We start from the raw sequence: 19,609 nt of genomic DNA, 5'->3' as shown, positions 1-19,609 counted from the left end.
GGGTTAGTCAGACCGGTCAGATGGGTTAGTCAGACTGGTGCGGTGTGATAAGGGATGGGTGAATCCCAGCGTCTCTGTGCTTTAAGGGGTCTCTGCGCAGCGGGAGGTGGAACGGAGCCAGCACTGTTATAGGAAGGCTTTCAAGGACGGCCACCACACTCCGTCACACTGCACAGCTAAGGGGAGTATCACAGGGCTGGGCGTGTGGAAGGGAAGTCGTCCTTTTTAACAGCAAACGCAGCCATCCCGACGACAAGATTTTTCCATCTGTACTGGGCGTTCAGGATGTTTCTGTTCAAGGTGCCTTCCCACACGATGGGAGCTGCCAGGGAGACATCGACAGCATGTCGGTTCTCCAGCACGGAATCACAGAATTATATAGAGAGAAAACACAGCAATGGCCAAACTGGGTCAGACTGGGGTCCATCGGGCCCATTAGCCCCTCTTTGTCATTGGCCAGCATTAGATACTTCAGGAGAAGATGCAGGTGACCATCTTGTGGACAATTATGGAGCAACTCATCCATAAGTGACAATTGTATCTACCTATTCACCAACCCTTCTACATATTCTCCTGTATATTTCAGCACATGACATAACAGGAAACAAATAATTGGAAATTTCATGACATTTCACACAAACATGTTCACATTTTCCTTCCAGGATCTTTTGTCACTCAGAAATAATGTATGATGTTCACAATAGCTTCGGTTTACAAAGGAACAGAGGGGAAGAAGTCGTATTAAAATACCGCGGCTTGACTGCGTAGCGGCCTTTGAAAAGCCAAATGAGATGACAATTTTTTATGCATTGAGAAAAGTGGAAGTGGTAAATGATTTACATAGGAAGCCAGATCAAATTCTAAAATGTAAAATGATAAAAAAGTTGCATTTCATCCTCTAAAATAAACTCCTGTAAGTGAAAATAGACTTTTGCATTTAAAAATAGTGTTTTCTAATGAAAAACCAACCAACCCAAAAGTCACGTTTAAACAAACTGGCAGTTTTCACAAAACCAAATAGAAATAATTTTGAGACTTCTCTCTATCTATTTTAATATGTTGGCAGGGCTAACGCTCTAGGTTCTTACAGTGGTATCATCTCGAATTGCTGAGCTGTAATCGCATCTACAAATAACTTTTTAAACTTTTAAAAACTATTTATCCAGTTGAAAACAAACTATGGGAAGGGCAGAGCTACTGAGGTTTGTCCACACATGGCTGAGGATCTGATATTCTGTTGAAAGAAGATGTGCATTACTGGGATGTAACCATCTGTATTTAGTACTTTACCCTTCCATAATGGCCAGTAAGAATGAGTTAGACATGGGAAAGTGTACTTTATAATGGGCACTAGAAAAATGAGTCTGGTAGAGTTGTATTCTACGTAGACCGATGCTGGGAGTAATTCCCTTTTAAGGCAATGGCTAAAGAGACATTATTCCTATCTATGGTCCAATCAGCGAACCACCATAAACATGCATGCTATGGAGACAGTCGAAGATCTCAGACAAGAACCATCTTCCACTTTATCAAGCCCTTATCCAGACTCAGTCCTTCCATGTATTTATTGGCTGTGTAGCCCATAGAGCTAGCTTTAGCATTTATTTTATTGAGTAGTAACGCCAGGAACCTACAGGTAACCTGTGAGACTCTGACTTCAGCAGTTCGTACAAGGCTTGAGGCCTATGACCTTTGACACAGATAAATGGCCCGACATCACCCCTGAATTTTGGGGAATTGGAAATCGAGGGTTTAAGGGGGAAGCTTGTACATAACGACTCCAGGCAACTATAGGAATATGAGCTAACACCAGCTTTTGGATATTTTAGGATAGAAACACCTGGTGATGAGGAGGAAGGTGATGGTGATGAAGAAGACAATGAGTAACATTTCTGGCTGTTCTGCAAGGGATGGTGTGAATATATGGATGTCCGGATGTTCGTTCTGTATTATCTCTACCTACTTTGCTGGGTTAGAGTGTTTGTGACTTTGCTGAATGCATTAATAAACTATTAAAAATACAGACAGATACCTGGAGTGTGAGCATGGCAGCTGTGCACATCGAGATTCCCAACTGAACAATAATTTTAATAATACTGGGCCTGATCTTGGGACCAGAATCTGTTGAACCTCAGAGTGATAACTGGGAATGCCTAAGGAATCGATATAACGAATACACAATTCATAGATCAGGCTATACCTCCATGGACCTTCTTTGCTTTGTTTCCATGGTCACAATCTTAATTATTTATTTTGCTATCTGTTAATGAATGCAGGCACCCATCCTTACCGTGGAAGCACCGAGAAGGTCTCATCCAGGTCAGCTTGTCTAGGAATGAGAAAGAAAACGGAGACGTTTCATTGGTCTCTTGGCATCAAAGAAACACACACAGCTCTCATTGACTTCACTTTCCATGGTGGGGTACTCAGCTCACTTTAAAATCATGCTGTAATGTTCCCCCCCTGCAATCTGCACTGGTGTGTAGCTGTGTCATCCCAATTCCTCACTCCTGGGCTCCGACTTACCCCACTTTGCTCTGTGAACCACCCACTCCTGGGTCAGCCCACGCCCAGCCTCCCACATGTAATCGGTCCCTGGCCTAATGAAGGAGCACTTCTAGCCAGCCACTCCTGGGATAGACTCCCAGCAAACACCCCCAGTCCTAGATGCAACCCCAGGAACTGCCGTCCTGCAGGGCTCAGTGCTGCACAGTGCACTCTGCAAGCTCATTTACTTTTGTCTGTCAGTTTATCAAAGACATGGCTATGCACCAGCTCTGTCACCCTAAGTGAGGGCTCTGCACACACTCAATCCACGTGCACTGCTGTAGATAACACAAACAAATACACGTATTGACTGCAGCAAGATTTTCAGTGAATATCACCAATCAACTAAAGCGATGCCAGGCCTGCAGGACAGAGGTCAGGCAATTCAGATTGCACTGGGCCTTCGACAGCAGCTAAATGCCTGATCAAGCAGACACAAGATGTGCTAACTCCTGATGCTCAACGAAGGGACTGTTCAAGGTGAAGTGGTCCGTTAACACTGGTGGAGTCATAGGCACAAACAGGGGGTTAGTGGGATACAGACTGTTGTAATAAGCCATACATCCAGTGTCTTTTCGTCCCATGACTTCAGGGGTTTTAATGAGCCACCTCGTCTTGAATGGTCCCTTAGAAAATGCTAAACTCTCTGTTTGAGCTGACATTTAGCTGTGACTCTCTGAGTACTTTCCTCAGCCCTGGAGAAGAGCTTTGTGTAGCTCCAAAACTTGTCTCTCTCTCCACAAGAAGTTGGTCTGATAAAAGATGTTCCTCACCCACCTTGTCTCCCTAATATCCTGGGACCCACCTGGCTACACCTACACTGTCTACCTAAAATGATAACACACATCAGTGGACACAGGAATTGAACCACACAAATATCCAACATAAGGAATGCAGCACAGTCACTTACTGAGACCCATCTTCTGGGTAGGTGACAAATGCAGGGAGGGAACAAATTAACAAAAAAATTCCACCGTGAAGTATTGGGTGTGTGTCAACAAGGAACTGCCTCGGTATTGTAGAGTCACATCCTGATCTGCTGAGAATTGGCGTACATAAGCAGACTTCAATGGAGCTGCTTTTATCAACACCCACTGCAGATCTGGCCCCACTGGAGCTCTGGCTTCTTTAGTCCAGTGATGATAAACGGTACAGTCAATTGCTCGACCACACTTTGGTTCATTATGAAATATATTGAAGAGGCCAAATAACCAGCATCACTCAGGTTTATTGCTATAAGCCAATAATAATATAGGACAGGACAAAGATTCAATACGATGACAATCTCCAGGAAGCCGTCTCATGGAACGTTAAAACAACGAGAGTCCTGTAGCACTTTAAAGACTAACACATTTAATTTGTGCAGACATAAGCTTTCCTGGGCTGCAACCCACTTCATCAGATGCAATGTTGTTACAGTCACATTGCACAGAAGGTGGGCTCGCAAAGGAACACCCCTGAAACCTTCTTTTTATACCCAACCTGTTTACAAGAAGATCCTAATCTGGATAGTTTTCCTATTTACTTAAGCCAAAACTTACTTCAGCAAACGCAAGCTGTTATGGGATACTTAGCGTAAGTGGACAGGATTATAACAAAGGTATAGGCCAATTTAGGCAGCATAACTGCTACAATATTTCTGCTTAATGCATGCTAATATGTATATGGTGAGAATAAATCATATTAAAATGTAATAATCTGGCTCGGAATTTTTTTTGTCAAAATTCAAACCCTAGATGAATGTTGCCATTACTTCTGGATTCTAGTCCATCTAGTCCAACCCCCTGCTCAAAGCAGGACTAACCTCAGCTAAATCATCCCAGCCAGGGCTTTGTCAAGCTGCAGCTTAAAAACCTCTAAAGCTGGAGATTCCACCACCTCCCTAGGTAACCCATTCCAGCAATCTGCACATGCACCAATTTGCTGAGTAGAACTGCTCTTAAAATAAAGAAAAACACATTCTGTGGGTGAAAAAAAAAATGAAATTTTGGAATCATTTTAATTTTTCAGGTTTTTTAAAAGAAATGATTTTCAGTTGTTTATTGGCAGTTTTTATTGGAAATATTTGGTTTTCCAAAGTTTTTATTATTTCCAAATGTTCCAATTTTGTTTGGTTTTCATTTTTCTTTCTCCCCCCCACCTTTTCATTTTCCTTTTTTTTCCTCCTCTCCCTTTTGTGTTTGCACAAGTGAGGGAAGAAGGGCAAAATGCCAGAAAAAATGATATACTTCCTCCAAAAAATCTCCAAAACAGCCCCAGAAAAACACAAACACATGCACCCCAAACTGAGAACAACTCACCTCACTCAAAAAAAGCTACATTTTTCCATTGCCTACTGTGACGGGAAAAGGGAATATTTATTTTAATGAATACTTTCTATGGAGATTTCCAATTTTGAATGAAATATTTTGAATGAAAAAAATAATTTGAAAAAAGTTTCATCCAGCTCTACTGAAAATGTTCTCTCCCTGTGACTATTTACGCACCGAGAAAAATGAAAGTTAGCTGACGGACTGGTGCAAATTGATGTATGCCACCTGAGGGTCAGGCCTGAGTATTTATTGAAACACCCAAAGAACTGATCCCTGCCCCAACCCGGCTCTCTCTCTCCTTCCCCTCTCCACCTCTGGACCTTGTGTACCCAGCTGAAGCTGGGCTGAATCTCGCCCCGGGGGGCCCAGCTGAGGGACACCCCGTCTCTCTCTCGCTCTAGCCGGGGGGGGGGGTCTCTCGCAGGGTCAGGGTCACCCTCCACTGACGGAAGAGGTGCCTGGAGGTTGCGGAGAGTCTCGCTTGCTCAAGTGGGGATGGCTCCATCCAAGGCAGAGTCGCGCCTGCCGACATCCTCCGCTCCCGCGGGGTCTGTCGCCAGCTACCTCGTCCCTAGAGCGCGGGGTGTCCCTCTGCCCCACACGGAGGGAGCCCTCCTTGCTCATTGTACAACAGAGGGGTCACCTAGCCTCCTGCACAACAAGAGCAAGAGCCTTGTGTCCGGCAAGTGTAAATGGCAGTGGTTCCCCCTGGGATTTGTCTGTGGGTCTGGGAGCCCAGGAGGGGGCTGCCCTCACTCCCAGGCTGGGGTGGCCGCATGGCCGGAGTGAGACTGCTGTTAGCCCTGCCCCGGGGGCACTTGCAAGCTCCTGGCATGTGATAGGGGAGCTCACGTCCCATGGACACACCCGGCAGGTGTTGCTTCAGTTGAAGATTTCACTTTTTTGAATTCTGTATTTTACTATGTATTTTAAGTTTTAAACTCTAGTGTATATATGTTTCAAAACTCTTTAGAAAAAATAGTATTTTTTTACTTTATATTTCTTTCATATTCTGGCCCCTCCTCCCACCAGGCCCCTGGCCCCCCACATTCTCGGCTGGCCTTCTCCAGCCAGACCCATCTCCACCCCCTAGTCAGGCCAGACCAGCCTGCCTAGCCAGGCCCCTCAGCCCCACAATCTGGCCAGTCCTTCCAGCCAAGCCCCTCATTATCCCCCCACACCAGCCAGACCCCTGCCCCTCCGCTTTGTCAACCCCTGCAACCAGACCCTTCACCTCCTATACTGGCAAGTCACTCCCAGCTACGTCCCCTCCCCCTCAGTCTGGCCAGTCCCTGCTGCTGGACCCCTTGTCCCCCGACACACTCTGGCCACAACCCCTCCAGCCAGAACCCTTGTCCCCCACTCCATTGCATCCAACACCTGCCCGACACCCACAGCCAGACCCCTCACACTATTGAACAGACCTAGAGTCATTTGCTCTTTCTTTCTTTCTTTCTTTCTTTCTTTCTTTCTTTCCCTCTCTCTCTCCCTCTGGCCAAATGACTCTTTCATCATTTATCCAAAGTGGAACAGAAAGACCTGTCTTTTCTTTAGGGTTTTCATTTATATTATATTAAAGCAAATGGAGGAAGAACAGAGCAAATGCACGTTTCACACCCATCAACATCCAGCACCTAGACAAACAAGAATTAAAAATGACCAGGCCCCAAGAAATGTTCCATGTCACTCAAGAATGTGAAGTGTAGGCACAGAATCAGGAGTACGGTACGCTTGGTACGCTCCATATTGGTTAGTCATAAATTCTCAAAACTGTTCGATATTGCAACCACATTACACTCTATCTATCTATCTATCTCATGATCTTTCCTATGTTTTGAATGACAGAAGTGAAGATAAATTAAATTAATTATTTTTAAATTAAGGATAATTTAAACGGGAGAGTAAATGAGGAAGAGGTGGGGCTTGACATGTGTGAGAGCAAGAGCGGAAAGAAATTGTCCTGATGTACAGAGGTGAATCAGGCCCATCTCTTCAACTCGAGTTTTGTCTAGTTACCTTAGTCCGGGGATTTTTTTTTTATTTTTTACACTCTGCCTACATCCTCCCCTTGGGGTTCTGTGATACCAAGGGTCTCATTTCACATCTATGCATGCATTACCTCTCCAAAGCAAATCACAATCTAAAACTTCTTGTTTTCATCACTGGCTCATGCATGAAATATGAACCTTCCTTGTGAAGGGAAAACATTAGAGTAACTTTCAATGAACATGGAATTTAGGTGCCAAAGTCACTTAGGGTCTGTCTACACTACAGTGTAAGCTCAGGGACAGCAGAACTTGAGTTAGCAGACCCTGGGTGAGGTAACCTGGGGCTTGAGCATCTACATTCATTTGCAGCTTCAGGTTTAATTTGTTTGAGCCCTGGTCCCAAACTGTGGCTTCAGCATCTACAGTGCATTATCTGTGCCTGAATTCAACCTCCCATAGCCCAGACTTCCTAGCGCCCTTCCAAAACGGGGCCACTCTAGCCCCATGTTCATGGTGCATGTGGGAAAACTTGAGTGGTCAACCAAACTGGACTGTCCAGCAGACAAAATAAATTGGCTCTTGGGATTGTGGGATATTTTTGGCGGACTCCCAGACTACAAATTCAGTGGGGGGAGGGCTGTATCTTGACTTCAAAGCAATAGGACTTGAACTCTGGTTCCTGGATTCACTCAGATTTGGACTCCCCACCCTATGGGGTTCGGGGGCCTGGAGTCCAAGTCCTGGTTTCCCAACACTTGTGTGCAGATGGATGAAGGATTACGCTTGAGCCTAAATTCAAACCTGAGGCTTATACTGCAGTGTAGACCTGACATTAGGGTCATTGTTAAAAGCCAGGTCGGTGTTTGAAGACACCTAGGTGCCGAGTGAGATTTTCAAAAGTGCCTAAGTAAGGTTAAGCTCCCAAATCCCATTGAGTTAAAGGAGAATTAAGTGTCTAAGTTCTTTTGAAAACCCCACTGAGGTGCCCATCTGCATTTTTAGGTACCTAACAACCTTTACAAATCTGCCCCTAAAAGGCTCTCATTTTCAAAAGTGACTTAGGGACCTGATGGCCAGTTAGCCAGCCATGATGGATAAAGTCCATGAATTTAGACTGAGGATGAATGTGGCCTAATGGACTCCTTGAACTTCTGCAGCCAATGAGAACATCGCAGAGCATTTCAGTGCTTTTCCACAAGCCGTGGGAATTCCCTTGAAGTCAACACACCCACGTACTTGGAAGTTTCTGTTCAGGGCATGGTGAACCATCAGATTGTCAGCCTGCTTCCTCCTGAGCTCTTTGCCTGTATTCTGCACTGCAGGTTTTCCCACATGCAGGAAAGCAGCAGGGCAGAGATTTGTCCTTTGTAAAATATGCTTTTTTCCCAAATAAAGCTGATCAAACATCCCCTCTGTTATGGGTGGGATCTTCAAAGGGGCTGAAAGGATTTGGGTGCCCAGATCCCCTGGAATTTCATCTGCTCCCTTCAGCCCCTTTTGACAATCCCAGGCCCTATAATTTTTTCTCTCCACTGGCATTTATCTCATGGCCGGCAGTGGCCTGAGACTCAGGAGAACTGGCTTCAATTCTCAGCTGTGCCCAGGATCCCCCTCGCTCTCCCCAGATGCTCCCCGCACCCGGCTCCAGACGGCTCCAGTCCCAGCCCCGCCCTGCTTCAACGTGCCTCAGCTCAGCTTGGCTCTCTGGGCTGCACCTGGGCCCCTCTGGTTCTGCTGCTGTGGGTCTGCTCAGCTCAGCTCCCTGGGCTTCTTCTCTGACCTCCCAGCCGCTGGCTCCCGTGTCTCAGGTGCTGCTTTGTTCTCTGCTTGGCCCCGCTCTCTGCAGGCAGCTCCAGCTCACACAGAGGACAGTCCCCCCACATTGGCCTGCCCACCCTATCGATCAGGATGATCTGGAACATTAGCCTTTCTGCACTGGCCCTGGGGCTGTCCATCTCAGGGCCCTGATTTCCCACCCTCCCTTCCCCCGTCCTTTGGTACTGAGAGATGGCCCACTAAGACGACCCAGTAAGTTTCAGTAAGGGGCCAACAGTCCCCTTACACTCAGACCCTCCCTGCACAGAGCAAAAACGCCCTGTTCACCAGGCCCCTGTCTCTGTGACATGGGTTCAAACTGTGATGTTCTATCTGCTATCGGATCATTTTCCCTGGTGGTTGGAAGGGAAATCATTCAGAGACCATAAAAATCAATGACCCCGAAGACTAGTCTTGATGGCTGTCAGTGGTGGTCCTTCAGCAAGGTGTCAAACACCTGTCCCAGGCAGGGCAGCTGTCTGGAATACAGCACAACACGCTGCCATTGAGAAAGAGCGGACTTGTCCCATCAGCTTGCCAATAAATCCACAGATATGACATTTCATACCGTCATATCCCACTGAATTACATGAGCAAACACTAAACCAACAGCCATCATACCTCAAGCAGAGGTTATACACACAAAAGGAGAAGACCCAGAGATCTCACACATCCACTAGATTTTGATCTGTCTACTGATTTTATGTGGAAGGTGTTCAGATAGCCTGTGAATGGGTGGCAGTACAAAAACCTAAGATAGACATAGAGATAGATAGATAGATAGATTCTGATTTTATTTACACTTGTGTAAATCTACAGTAACTTCATTGACTTGAGTTTGTCTGCAGTTTTGTCAGTGTAAATACCCCTTTGCATGTAAGGAGATTGCAAAACGTTCTCACAGAGACACTAATGTCACCTATTGATTACATTTCTATACAGACACAGAATTAAATCACAGTCAGAGGAGGAAGATGGACCTTTAATCCTTAGTGAATAACCACCACCCTGTCAGTTTCCTCAGGACAGCTTTGATCTCCTTGTTTCTCATGCTATAGATGATGGGATTCACCACTGGAGGCAGCACAGAATAGAAAACAGCCACCACGAGATCCAGCCGTGACATCGTGCTGTAGAGGGGTTTCAGGTAGGCAAAGCAACCAGTGCAAACTAGCAAGGAGAGCACAGTGAGGTGAGGCAGGCAGGTGGAGAAGGCTTTGTGCCGGCCCTGCTCAGAGGGGATTCTCAGCACTGTGCTGATGATCTGAACGTACGATACAATAATAAAAACAAAGCAGCATAAGGCTAAGCCCACACTAAAGAGAATGACCCCCATTTCAGTGAGGTAGGAGTCAGAGCAGGTGAGCTTGAGGAGCTGAGGAATTTCACAAAAGAACTGATCCACCTTGTTGCCTCTGCAGAAGGATACTGCAAATGTGTTCCCGGTGTGCAGGGCAGCATAGAGAAAACCGCTGGCCCAGGCCCCGGCTGCCATTTGGACACAAGCTCCCCTGTTCATCACTCTCTCGTGGTGCAGCGGCTGGCAGATGGCGACGTAGCGATCGTACGCCATGACAGTGAGAAGGAAAAAATCTGCTCCCACTAAGAAGAGGAGGAAAAAGACTTGGGCAATGCATCCAGTGTAAGAAATGGACCTTGTGTTCATGAGAGAATTAGCCATGGATTTGGGGATGGTGACAGAGATGGTGCCAATGTCTCGGATGGACAGATTGATCAGGAAGAAGTACATGGGGGTGTGAAGGTGGCGGTCGAGGGCTATGGCTGTGATGATAAAAAGGTTCCCCACCAGGGTTGCCAGGTAAATCACTAGAAACACCACAAAGTGTAAAATCTGCAGCTCCCGCACCTCAGAGAATCCCAGGAGAAGAAACTCGGTCACGGTGGTTCGGAAGGACATTTTCTTCCTCAGCACATTGTGTCCTGCCTGCGGAGGGAAGGAGAAGGGCGACGGTGAGGATTAGAGTGGCCGAGGGAATGACCCAGATTCCTCTCTCCATAATAACTGACAATGTGACTGTCAGAGCACAGCCCTGATCACATCCACTGAGCAGGGGCGGTGAGGGCTCCTTGCTGCAGAGAATGAGACGACTAGTCCGGTGCATTATCCCACTGATGTCAATCCGCACACGTCTTGGAAGCTGAGTCAGTTCACACCATGTGAAGATCAGAGCCAGGACCTGGCATCGCTCAGTTACTGCTGTGTTGTATCGTTTCCTTTTGTGACTTTGTGTCTGTGCTCTGTGGGTCAGTGGCAATCAGGACACCTGGGCTCTGTTCTTGGCTCAGCCATTGACCTGCTGTATGACCTGCAGCTAGTCACTTCCCCTCCCTGGGACTCTCTTTCCCTCCCTCCCTTTCTCTGCCTGGTCTACTAGGACTGTGAGCTCTTTGGGGGACGGGCTGTGTATTATTATGTGTATATTCTGTGCACCTTGTTACAGTATTTGTGCTCAGCTGTCAGCAGTAATGGAGCCTGGTTATGGTGCTAGACGAAGAGGTTTCTAGTCCCAGTGACCTCCTCCCTGTCCATCTAAGCTCCATGTCTGGATAGACAGATCTGGCTGCTGGGTGCAACTCTGAAATTGAGATTTTGCATCATTTTAGAGGACACTCACAGACCCCCAGGACAAGCTGCTCAGCTGGCATAAATAAAGGTAGCAGTATTAACCTGAAAGAGCCGGATCCTCATTTCCACCAGGCTGCAGATTCTCCTCTCACACGGCATGATCTGAATCCTGAGTAACTTCACTGGGTTCAATGGGGCTGATTCCCCTCTGTCACTCACCTGGCTGGTGTACATCAGGACTAACTCCATTGGACTCAAAGGAGCTATGTAGATTTACACCAGCTGAGAATTTAACCCATAACTGATGAGGGGACATGGGATGTTAATTATCATCTAGTCTCTCCTGCTGCGTAACACAAGCCAGCAAATTCCACCCAGGAGTGTGAAATAGAAGTGAACTGGGCCAGGTGTTCATCTAGTGGTCTCTGTCGCCAACTGAGCTTTCTCCTTGGTTTGTATTAGCCTCTGTACCCTTGACTCTTCTGTCTCTTTGTGCACATGGATGCAGTTGTGTGATTATCTGTGAGGGGGAAAGTCAGTGCTGTGCAGATGGACAGCGTATGTCCCCTCCACCACTTGGCATCACTTTTTGCAATGCAGTATAGACTGGCAGTATTGTGGTCCCTAGCAACTACAGGAAGATCATGGCCCCAATGTCCAGGGTGCTGTTCAGACACAGCGTGAGACAGTCCCTGCCTTTCAGAGTTCACAGACAGAGGAAGGATTACCAGCCCATTTTACAAGGGGGAACTGAGGCACAGAGCATTTGAGGGTGAGATTTTCAAAGGAGCCAGGCTCCCAAAACTCATTCTAGTGCAGTGGGCTTTGGGCTCCTAACTCCTATTGGCTTTCTTGAAAATCTCTGACTGATTGAATTGTGTGTGGTCACAAAAGGAGTGTGTGGAAGGGCCAGGAAACTGACCCAGTAGTCCAGGATTCCAGTCTGAGCATTACCCCCAACACCATCCCTTGTCTTTCCACTGGGATGAACATCACTCTGCGTCTTGCTGGGTCCCAGGCATGTTCTCTTACCCAGACCTTTGCACAACCAGTGTTCGTGGGGAAAGGATCTTTAGAGAATTAACTTAACAAAGCTGGTCCTTCACTAGCCTGGTAAGACTCGTCTTGCACCTCTGCTGTGCCTCGATGCTAAAGGCTTAGCAGTGGTTAGCTACATCGCTGGCATGCCCTGTAACCTAAACCAGTCCATAGACCACACACACAGGGTGTGACAGAGCCAGGGAAGCAGGGCTGTGTTAGGGGTTTGTCAGCACTGAGCTCATGGATCCGTTAGCTGCTGCCATAGCAGAGCAGTGTCAGTAAGGCCCTTTGCAATTCTTTTCATCACTGTCATTTCTTGCTGTTCCTCTGGTGGGCATCTTATCTGGGAGCTGGACTGAAGTGGCAGAAGGCAGAAGTTATAATTAGTCTCTGTAGACAGATTATCCCAGCTCAGTCATAACATACCAGGACGTGCAGTCGCCTTTGGGGTTAATTAAAATGCAGGTGTTCTAATGAATGCCCAGGGGGGCCCTTATCACTGTGCTGGGTAGCAGCTCCCAGGTTACTCTTGGCTGGCTCCAGCTGAGTCCCATGTGTCATTGCCATGAACAGCAGGGCCGGAGCTGCATTTTATTCTTTTTATTTGTATTCTCACTGTTCCTATCAGAGGCGGATGGGACCTGCTATTGGTGGGCAGAGGGCACAGTTCAAAGACACACACACGCTCTGCTCACAGCTGCAGCCCCCCCCCCCCGCAGCTCCCACAGCAAAGTGTTCACTTCTCCGTCTCCCCATGGTCACAGCTTGCAGCCTGCTCCAGGAGTCACTGAATAGGGAGGGGGCCTGGCCAGCAAACATTGGCAGAAATCTGCACGGTCACCTGACCCCTCGTGCCCCACCCTGGGTTGCCTCTGATTCTTATCATTGGTATTTTGGTAGGACCTACAGACAGGAACTCAGATGTGAGCCCCTTTGTGCTGGGTGTTGCGCTGACACATAGTAAGAGACTGCCACTGTCTGAAATGGATACACATTTAATGGATGAGAGACACAAAGGATTTAATGATCCCTGTTTAACAGATGGGGAAACTGAGGCACAAAACAATTCAGTGAGTTACTCAAGGTCAAATAGGGAATCTTCCACAGAACATGTACTTCAACCCAGATCTTCTGTGTCCCACTCCTTTGTCTTAGCCACAAGATAATGCTTTGTAAATAATTCCCATGGGCTCTTTAAATGTAGGTGTGTTGAGCTGATACAGTTCTCAGTTACTAAACGCTATAGCCACCTGCTCTCCCTCCTCCTCCCTCTGCAGCCATCCAGTGCCCAGGGCCTGCAGGTCAATGCAGCTTTCCCATTGTCCATCAGAAGTTACAGCCATTTTAGAGTCAATGTCCACAGCTGTGCACCTCTCTTCCATTCCAAGTTCTCTTTGCTCAGTCGCCCTCTTCTGGGTTTGTGGCTCTTTGGAAATTGGTTTCCTGGACAACGGCAAAGAAACAGCAGAGAAAATTCAGGCTGAGCCCTGGCCGTGCAAAGGGGAACTGCAGTGCAGGGAGTGGTGCAGACAATTCAGGAGGGGCGCTCCTCCCTCAGTCAGGGCTGTTTTCAATGCCGGGATGTTGTGACAGTGTGGACTGTCCTGCAGGTAAAAGGAGAAGCAGCATGGCTCATATTATCTGCCTCGGGTTCCCTTCCTTTTTTTGTTTTTATTTTTTTTTATTTAAAGGTAAACTTCACTTCATAAGAGTTGATGACAATTCACAAAAATATTATTATTTTTCTTTTGTAGAAGGCCATTAGAGGGTAATGGGCACTGCACCCACACCCGTGAGAGACAGACCCTGCCCCAAAGAGCTTACAGGAGAAATGGGTAGCAGAAAAGAATGATTTGTACCTCAATGCCTCAGCTGGGGAACTGAGCCCTAAGGAGATTAAGTCACTTGTCGAACTTCCTGCTAAGCTCTAATACTAACCCTGGCATAAATATATTCACTTCCTGCCTCACCCAAAGTCATTTTATTGATTTCATGCTTAACCTGACCTTTAGCATAACCTAACTGCCCTCAGCCCAACCTCAGTAAGAGCATAATTCCTTTGACCTTTTCCCTACTCCTAGGAAAACACCCATGTCCTCCTCATTAGCCCTGGAAAACTCCATTGACTTCCATGCTAAACCTAATCTTAAACCTGGAATAACCCCACCTACCTCCTCACCAGTCTGGATCTCTTGGTAAGGGTGGGTCAAGCAAACAATGTGTATTTTAATACGGCGAAATGTAAGCATGTACATCTGGGAGCAAAGAATCTAGGCCATGCTTATGGGATGGGGAACTGTATCCTGGGAAGCAATGACTCTGAAAAAGATTGGGCAGTCGTGGTGGAAAATCAGCTGAACCTAAGCTCGCAGTGAGACGCTGTGGCCAAAAGAACTAATGTAATCCTAGTGCATAGAGGAGGAATCTCGAGTACGAGCAGAAAGGTTCTTTTACCTCTAGATTAAGCACTGGCGCAACTCCTGATGGTATACTCTATCCAGTTCTGGGGTTCACAGTTCAAGAAGTGTGCTGCTAAATTGGAGAGGATTCAGAGAAGAACCAAGGATTAAAAAATGTGTGCTATAGCGATAGACTTAAAGAGTTCGAGCTATTTACCTTAACAAAAAGCAGGTCAAGGGGTAACTTGATTACTGCCTGTAAGTATCTACATAGGGAACAAATACTTAATAATGGGCTCTTCAGCCTACCAGAGAATGGTCTAACATGATCCAATAGCTGGAAGTTGAAGGTAGACAAATTCAGACTGGATATACTGCATACATTTTCAATAAAGAGAGTCATTTGATCCTTGGTAAATTGTTCCAGTGCCTTAATGGACAATTTTAATATCAAGACTGATGTTTTTCTAAAATACATGTTCTAGGGGACACTGTTGGAAGACCGGATACTGGGCTAGATGGACCATTGGTCTGACCCAGATGATCACAGTGGTCCCTTTTGGCCCTATAATCTATTAATCTAACTCTAACCTTGGAGTAACTCCACTGGCCTCCTTCCTAATTCTAACCTAACCCTGGCATAAATCCGTTGACTTCCTGACCACCTCTATTGGAAGACATTCCATTTCAGCTAGCAATTTTTGAAGGACTGGGATTAGCCCCCTTTCATTTTCCTGAATGCTGCCTTGACTTCCTTATTCCTCAGATGACCGGATTCAGCATCGGGGTGACCACGTTACAAAAGATCTGAGTGGGGGTAGCCAGCACATTGCTCAGGGACGGGTGGGTGTAGAGGAGGGCACAGGGCCCAAAGAAGAAGCATACCACTGTCAGTTGTGATGCACAAGTGGAAACCGCTTTCCAATGGTGCTCAGCACTGCGCATTCTCACCACGGAGGCAGCAATCTTGATGTAGGACATGAGGATGAGGAGGAAGCAGGTCATGGGCATCATGCCAATATTGGTGAAGCTCACAGTCTTGATGACGTACATGTCCGCGCAGGCCAGCTTCACCACGGGGAGGATGTCACAGAAGAAACAGTCCACCATATTGGGCCCGCAGTAGGCCAATGTGAAGGTCAGGCTGGTGAGAATGGTGGCCTGAAAGGAGCTGGTGACCCAGGTGCCAGCAGCCAGGATGGCGCACACCCTCCAGTTCATGATGATCAGGTAGCGCAGCAGGTGACAGATGGCCACATACCTGTCAAAGGCCATGACAGTGTAGATCAGGCATTCCGTGCTGCCTAGGAAGTGGTAGAAGAAGACCTGGGACATGCAGCCACCCAGTGAGATGGTTCTACTCTTGGTCCAGAGATCGACCAGCAATTTAGGGGTGCTGATGGAGGCGAATCCAAGATCCACCATGGAGAGATTGCAGAGGAAGAAGTACATGGGGGTGTGCAGGCGGGAGTCAGCGAGGATGGCTGATAAAATGAGCAGGTTGCCCAGGAGAGTGCAGAGGTAGAAAGCTAAGAAGCTGATGAAAAGGATGGTCTCATGGTCTTTAGTGTTGGGGATCCCTAAGAGAATGAATTCTGACACCACAGTGCGATTCTCCATTTCCATGCGAGATGGGGTCATTCCTGGAGGTATAGAGAGAATGCAGCCAAATTAGCAATCTCAATAAATCATAATTTCTTTATTCCTTTATACCCCACATGTTTTTCTCTCAAATTGTAAACCTTTCTAACCCACACAAGTTTGGTGGAAGTGAGTGGAGAATCAGGACTCATATTTGGTCAATTCTACTCAATTCTATTTTCCTTTCTTCTTTTCTATTCAACTATCTTCTATTCTATTCAGTTCTTATAGCTTATCCATCATCGCAGTATCAGTGAGCCAAAGAAAAATTAATAAAAGGAAAGCAAATTATCATGAATTGGAACATGAATTTAGCTGACTCCTAAGTGCCTTTCCAGAGAGAGTGCAAGACCGAAAGAAACCTCCAAAATACTTCAGTATGATAATGCAAATTTCACCTCTTTGTGTGGAGAGAGAGAGAGAGAGAGAATTTCATAGAGTTTAAGGCCCGAAGGGTATATTAGATAATTTAGTCTGACCTCCTGTACATCACAGGCCATTAAATATACCCCACACTGAGGACAACAATTTCACTTAAAACAAAGCACTGCTTCAGCTGTCCGAAGACTAAACAGTTGCGACTCAGGCAGAGAACAAGAGAGGCCCAGGCATCACCAATGCCTGACACAGTGAGATATACTTGGCTGATCCCAGCAGGTGACACAACCCCCCATGCTGCAGAAGAAGGTGGAAAAAAACCCCAAGGTCCCTGCAAATCTAACCTGGTAGAAAATTTCTTACTGACTCCCAAATCTGGTGATCAGTTTGACTGGGAGCATGTGAGCAAGTACCAACCGGTCAAGCATCTAAGACTGAGAATGTTTTGTACCAGCTCAGAGCTCCAGTCTACCCAACCTGCTACATAAATTTGGAGAGACAGAGAGAGAGAGAGAATGGGAGATAGAAATGGAGAGAGAGAGAGTCAAAGAGACAGAGCGAAGGGGAGGAAATAGACTAGAAGGCTACTCCAGAACTTTACACTCGGTGCCTTAGCCAAGAGTCACACAGTCACCGTGCAGTGGAAGTCTTTAGCTCTTTCTCCCCAGTTTGCTCCACCCAGTTTGCAGACATTGAAGCAGATCCTACATACCCAAAGAGGCTGAGATCTGTTCATTATTCTGACTTGGAGGAAATGCTCCCTCTTAATGCACACAAGATCTGCATAGCATTGACACAGCCACCACAGTGACTCCAGAATCATCCATGATCTCCAGCTGCAGGAACATTTATGTTGCTCTCCGGCCTGGCCTTTGGGAGTTTAGCCCTTGGGCAACTCCCTTCTCCCAGTCTGAGACCTGAAAGAAGGGAGCAATTAACCATCAATTTGCATCAGCTGTTTTCCAATTAGTAGATGGGGATAATGGTCCACCTGCATTAAAGGAAGGTGTGAGGTGTCGTGGAAAAGATCACACAGCTTCTCTTTTTGGGTCAAATCGAGCAGAGCTTTATTCTGATAGACACATACAGAGAGCTATGGCTATAGGGGAGCCCTGGACAGCACAGGGTTTCTGTGCTGCTGTCAGGAGTCTCCGTACAGGTTTGAATGCTGATGGCTTATATAGGATAGCTCTTCACATACTGATCGCATAGTGGAGTTTTCCATTGCAAAACAAGTCTAACGACTACTTCCTTCTCTCTTACACAAGTCTAACGGCTACCCCCTTATCTGTTACAAGAATGGGCAGGAGTGATTACAAGAGCAGATAGTTTCGAAAACAGCTTAAAGCGCAATCAACAGTTTTCAGTGGGTTCTTCCATCCATAGTTATGCTAACTTACATTTCCATCACTCATTTCAGTGTAAGGCCTACCAGGCCTTGCTTTTGTGCTTCCACATTCCCCCCTTTGGTGCTTTGTAGCACCACATCTATAGACTCAATTGCATTAATCCATTCACCTCCTCGTCTTCTTCTTCTTTCTTTCATAGTACTTCTGCGTACATCAGTTGGACCATCTATTTTATTTCTGTGATCTTTATACTTTTTTGGGTTTGAGTTACTATACATTGACAACAACAGTTGAATAACATGAACAGTACGTATATTCCTATTATTATTCCAAGGAACAATAGTAACCCTTGAACAATTTTGGAGCCTAGATTTCCTAACAAATCTCCAAACCAGCTCCAAAGACTCCTGTTTTCAGTCTGGTGTAATTTGGCAGTGGCATCTTGTATCTTTGTTAAGACATTATAAATTCCGTCTTCATTATCAGGGATATAGGTACAACATTCTTTTCCGATTAAGGCACATGCCCCTCCCTTTGCTGCCAACACCATGACTAGACCCATTCTGTTTTGTAAGACCATTTGCCTTATTTCTGAATCTTCAGTGGTGACAAATTTAAAAGCTTCAGTGGTTCCATTTGCTACCTCCTCTAATAATAATGCCACTCGTCTAAGTTCTCATATGGTTTGTCCTACACCATAGCTAGGGAAGGTTATGGCAAAGAATCTATCAGTCTCAGTTATTGCTCTTTTAGACCGGTGAGAGTTTGGTGATTTAACAAGGTCTCCTTGAACATGCCTTATGGCCGGATTTAAATATGCCTTATAATATCTACCAGCCCATCCCCATGGCCAATATTTATAAGCCCAAGTGCCACATACCCAATACTGTCCTAGCATAGGATTTTGAGTATAACAAGCACTTGGGGTTGTACTCCCTATGGTCATCTCACATTGATGGTCTGGTACCTCTCCTAAGGTTTTAGCTGTAGGATGCATTCCGACTATAGCTCCACACACATAACACAGAGGAACCGAGGTGTTAGGGTTTACTACTCTAATAAATTCAGTTATATTTCATTTTACGGAATTCCAGGTTGCATTCCAATTGTGAGGGCTTTGATCAAATGCCTCGTTTGGTGTCTCTAGGGGAACTGGTACAGGGATCATAGGAATTCCTACTTGAGCATGAATGGGAAGATGGGCTCAAATCCAACAATTTGAAACGTTAACATCTTTGGTATATTGAATTACTGTAGATAGGAAAGTATTTCCTTTAACAAAGGCTGTGAGACTCAGGGTCCATATAAGAAAGTGTTGCATTTTGTACCGCTTATACTGTAGCAGTGAGATATTGGAGACCATAGACACCCTGACTTTCGCCTCCTGGTGAGTTCACCAACGCGTCCCACTATTATGGTGTTGTACAATCTTCCAACTTGCCCTTGCCTGCTACAAATGTGGGCCCAAAATTTTAAAACTTTGGTTTCCACACTACAATAAGCATTAACACAATCAATACCATTAAGCAAAAAGCAATTTGTCCTTGTCTCG

At 46.2% G+C, this 19,609-nt stretch overlaps 2 protein-coding genes across 2 annotated transcripts; both read right to left on the bottom strand.

The window, feature by feature from the left end:
- Positions 1-9,644: 9,644 nt before the first annotated feature.
- LOC137156558 (olfactory receptor 14A16-like) lies at positions 9,645-10,580 on the bottom strand. The gene has a single exon (XM_067553452.1). It carries the CDS (start codon positions 10,578-10,580, stop codon positions 9,645-9,647), a length of 936 nt encoding a protein of 311 aa, XP_067409553.1.
- Positions 10,581-15,451: 4,871 nt separating this feature from the next.
- On the bottom strand, positions 15,452-16,315 carry LOC137156622 (olfactory receptor 10D3-like). The gene has a single exon (XM_067553501.1). The coding sequence runs from the start codon at positions 16,313-16,315 to the stop codon at positions 15,452-15,454; it is 864 nt and encodes a 287-aa protein (XP_067409602.1).
- Positions 16,316-19,609: the final 3,294 nt, after the last annotated feature.

Source organism: Emydura macquarii, unplaced genomic scaffold, assembly GCF_026122565.2.
Source record: "Emydura macquarii macquarii isolate MOO-44397 ecotype Brisbane River unplaced genomic scaffold, CSIRO-AGI_Emac_v2 contig_298, whole genome shotgun sequence".
Taxonomy (NCBI): domain Eukaryota; kingdom Metazoa; phylum Chordata; order Testudines; family Chelidae; genus Emydura; species Emydura macquarii.
Note: the sequence above shows the minus strand (reverse complement) of the source record. Positions and strands in the feature narration are given on the sequence as shown.

Bases quoted from the DNA above. Each gene is read 5' to 3' on its own strand.
- LOC137156558 (XM_067553452.1), bottom strand. From the start codon at position 10,580: ATGTCCTTCCGAACCACCGTGACCGAGTTTCTTCTCCTGGGATTCTCT.
- LOC137156622 (XM_067553501.1), bottom strand. From the start codon at position 16,315: ATGGAAATGGAGAATCGCACTGTGGTGTCAGAATTCATTCTCTTAGGG.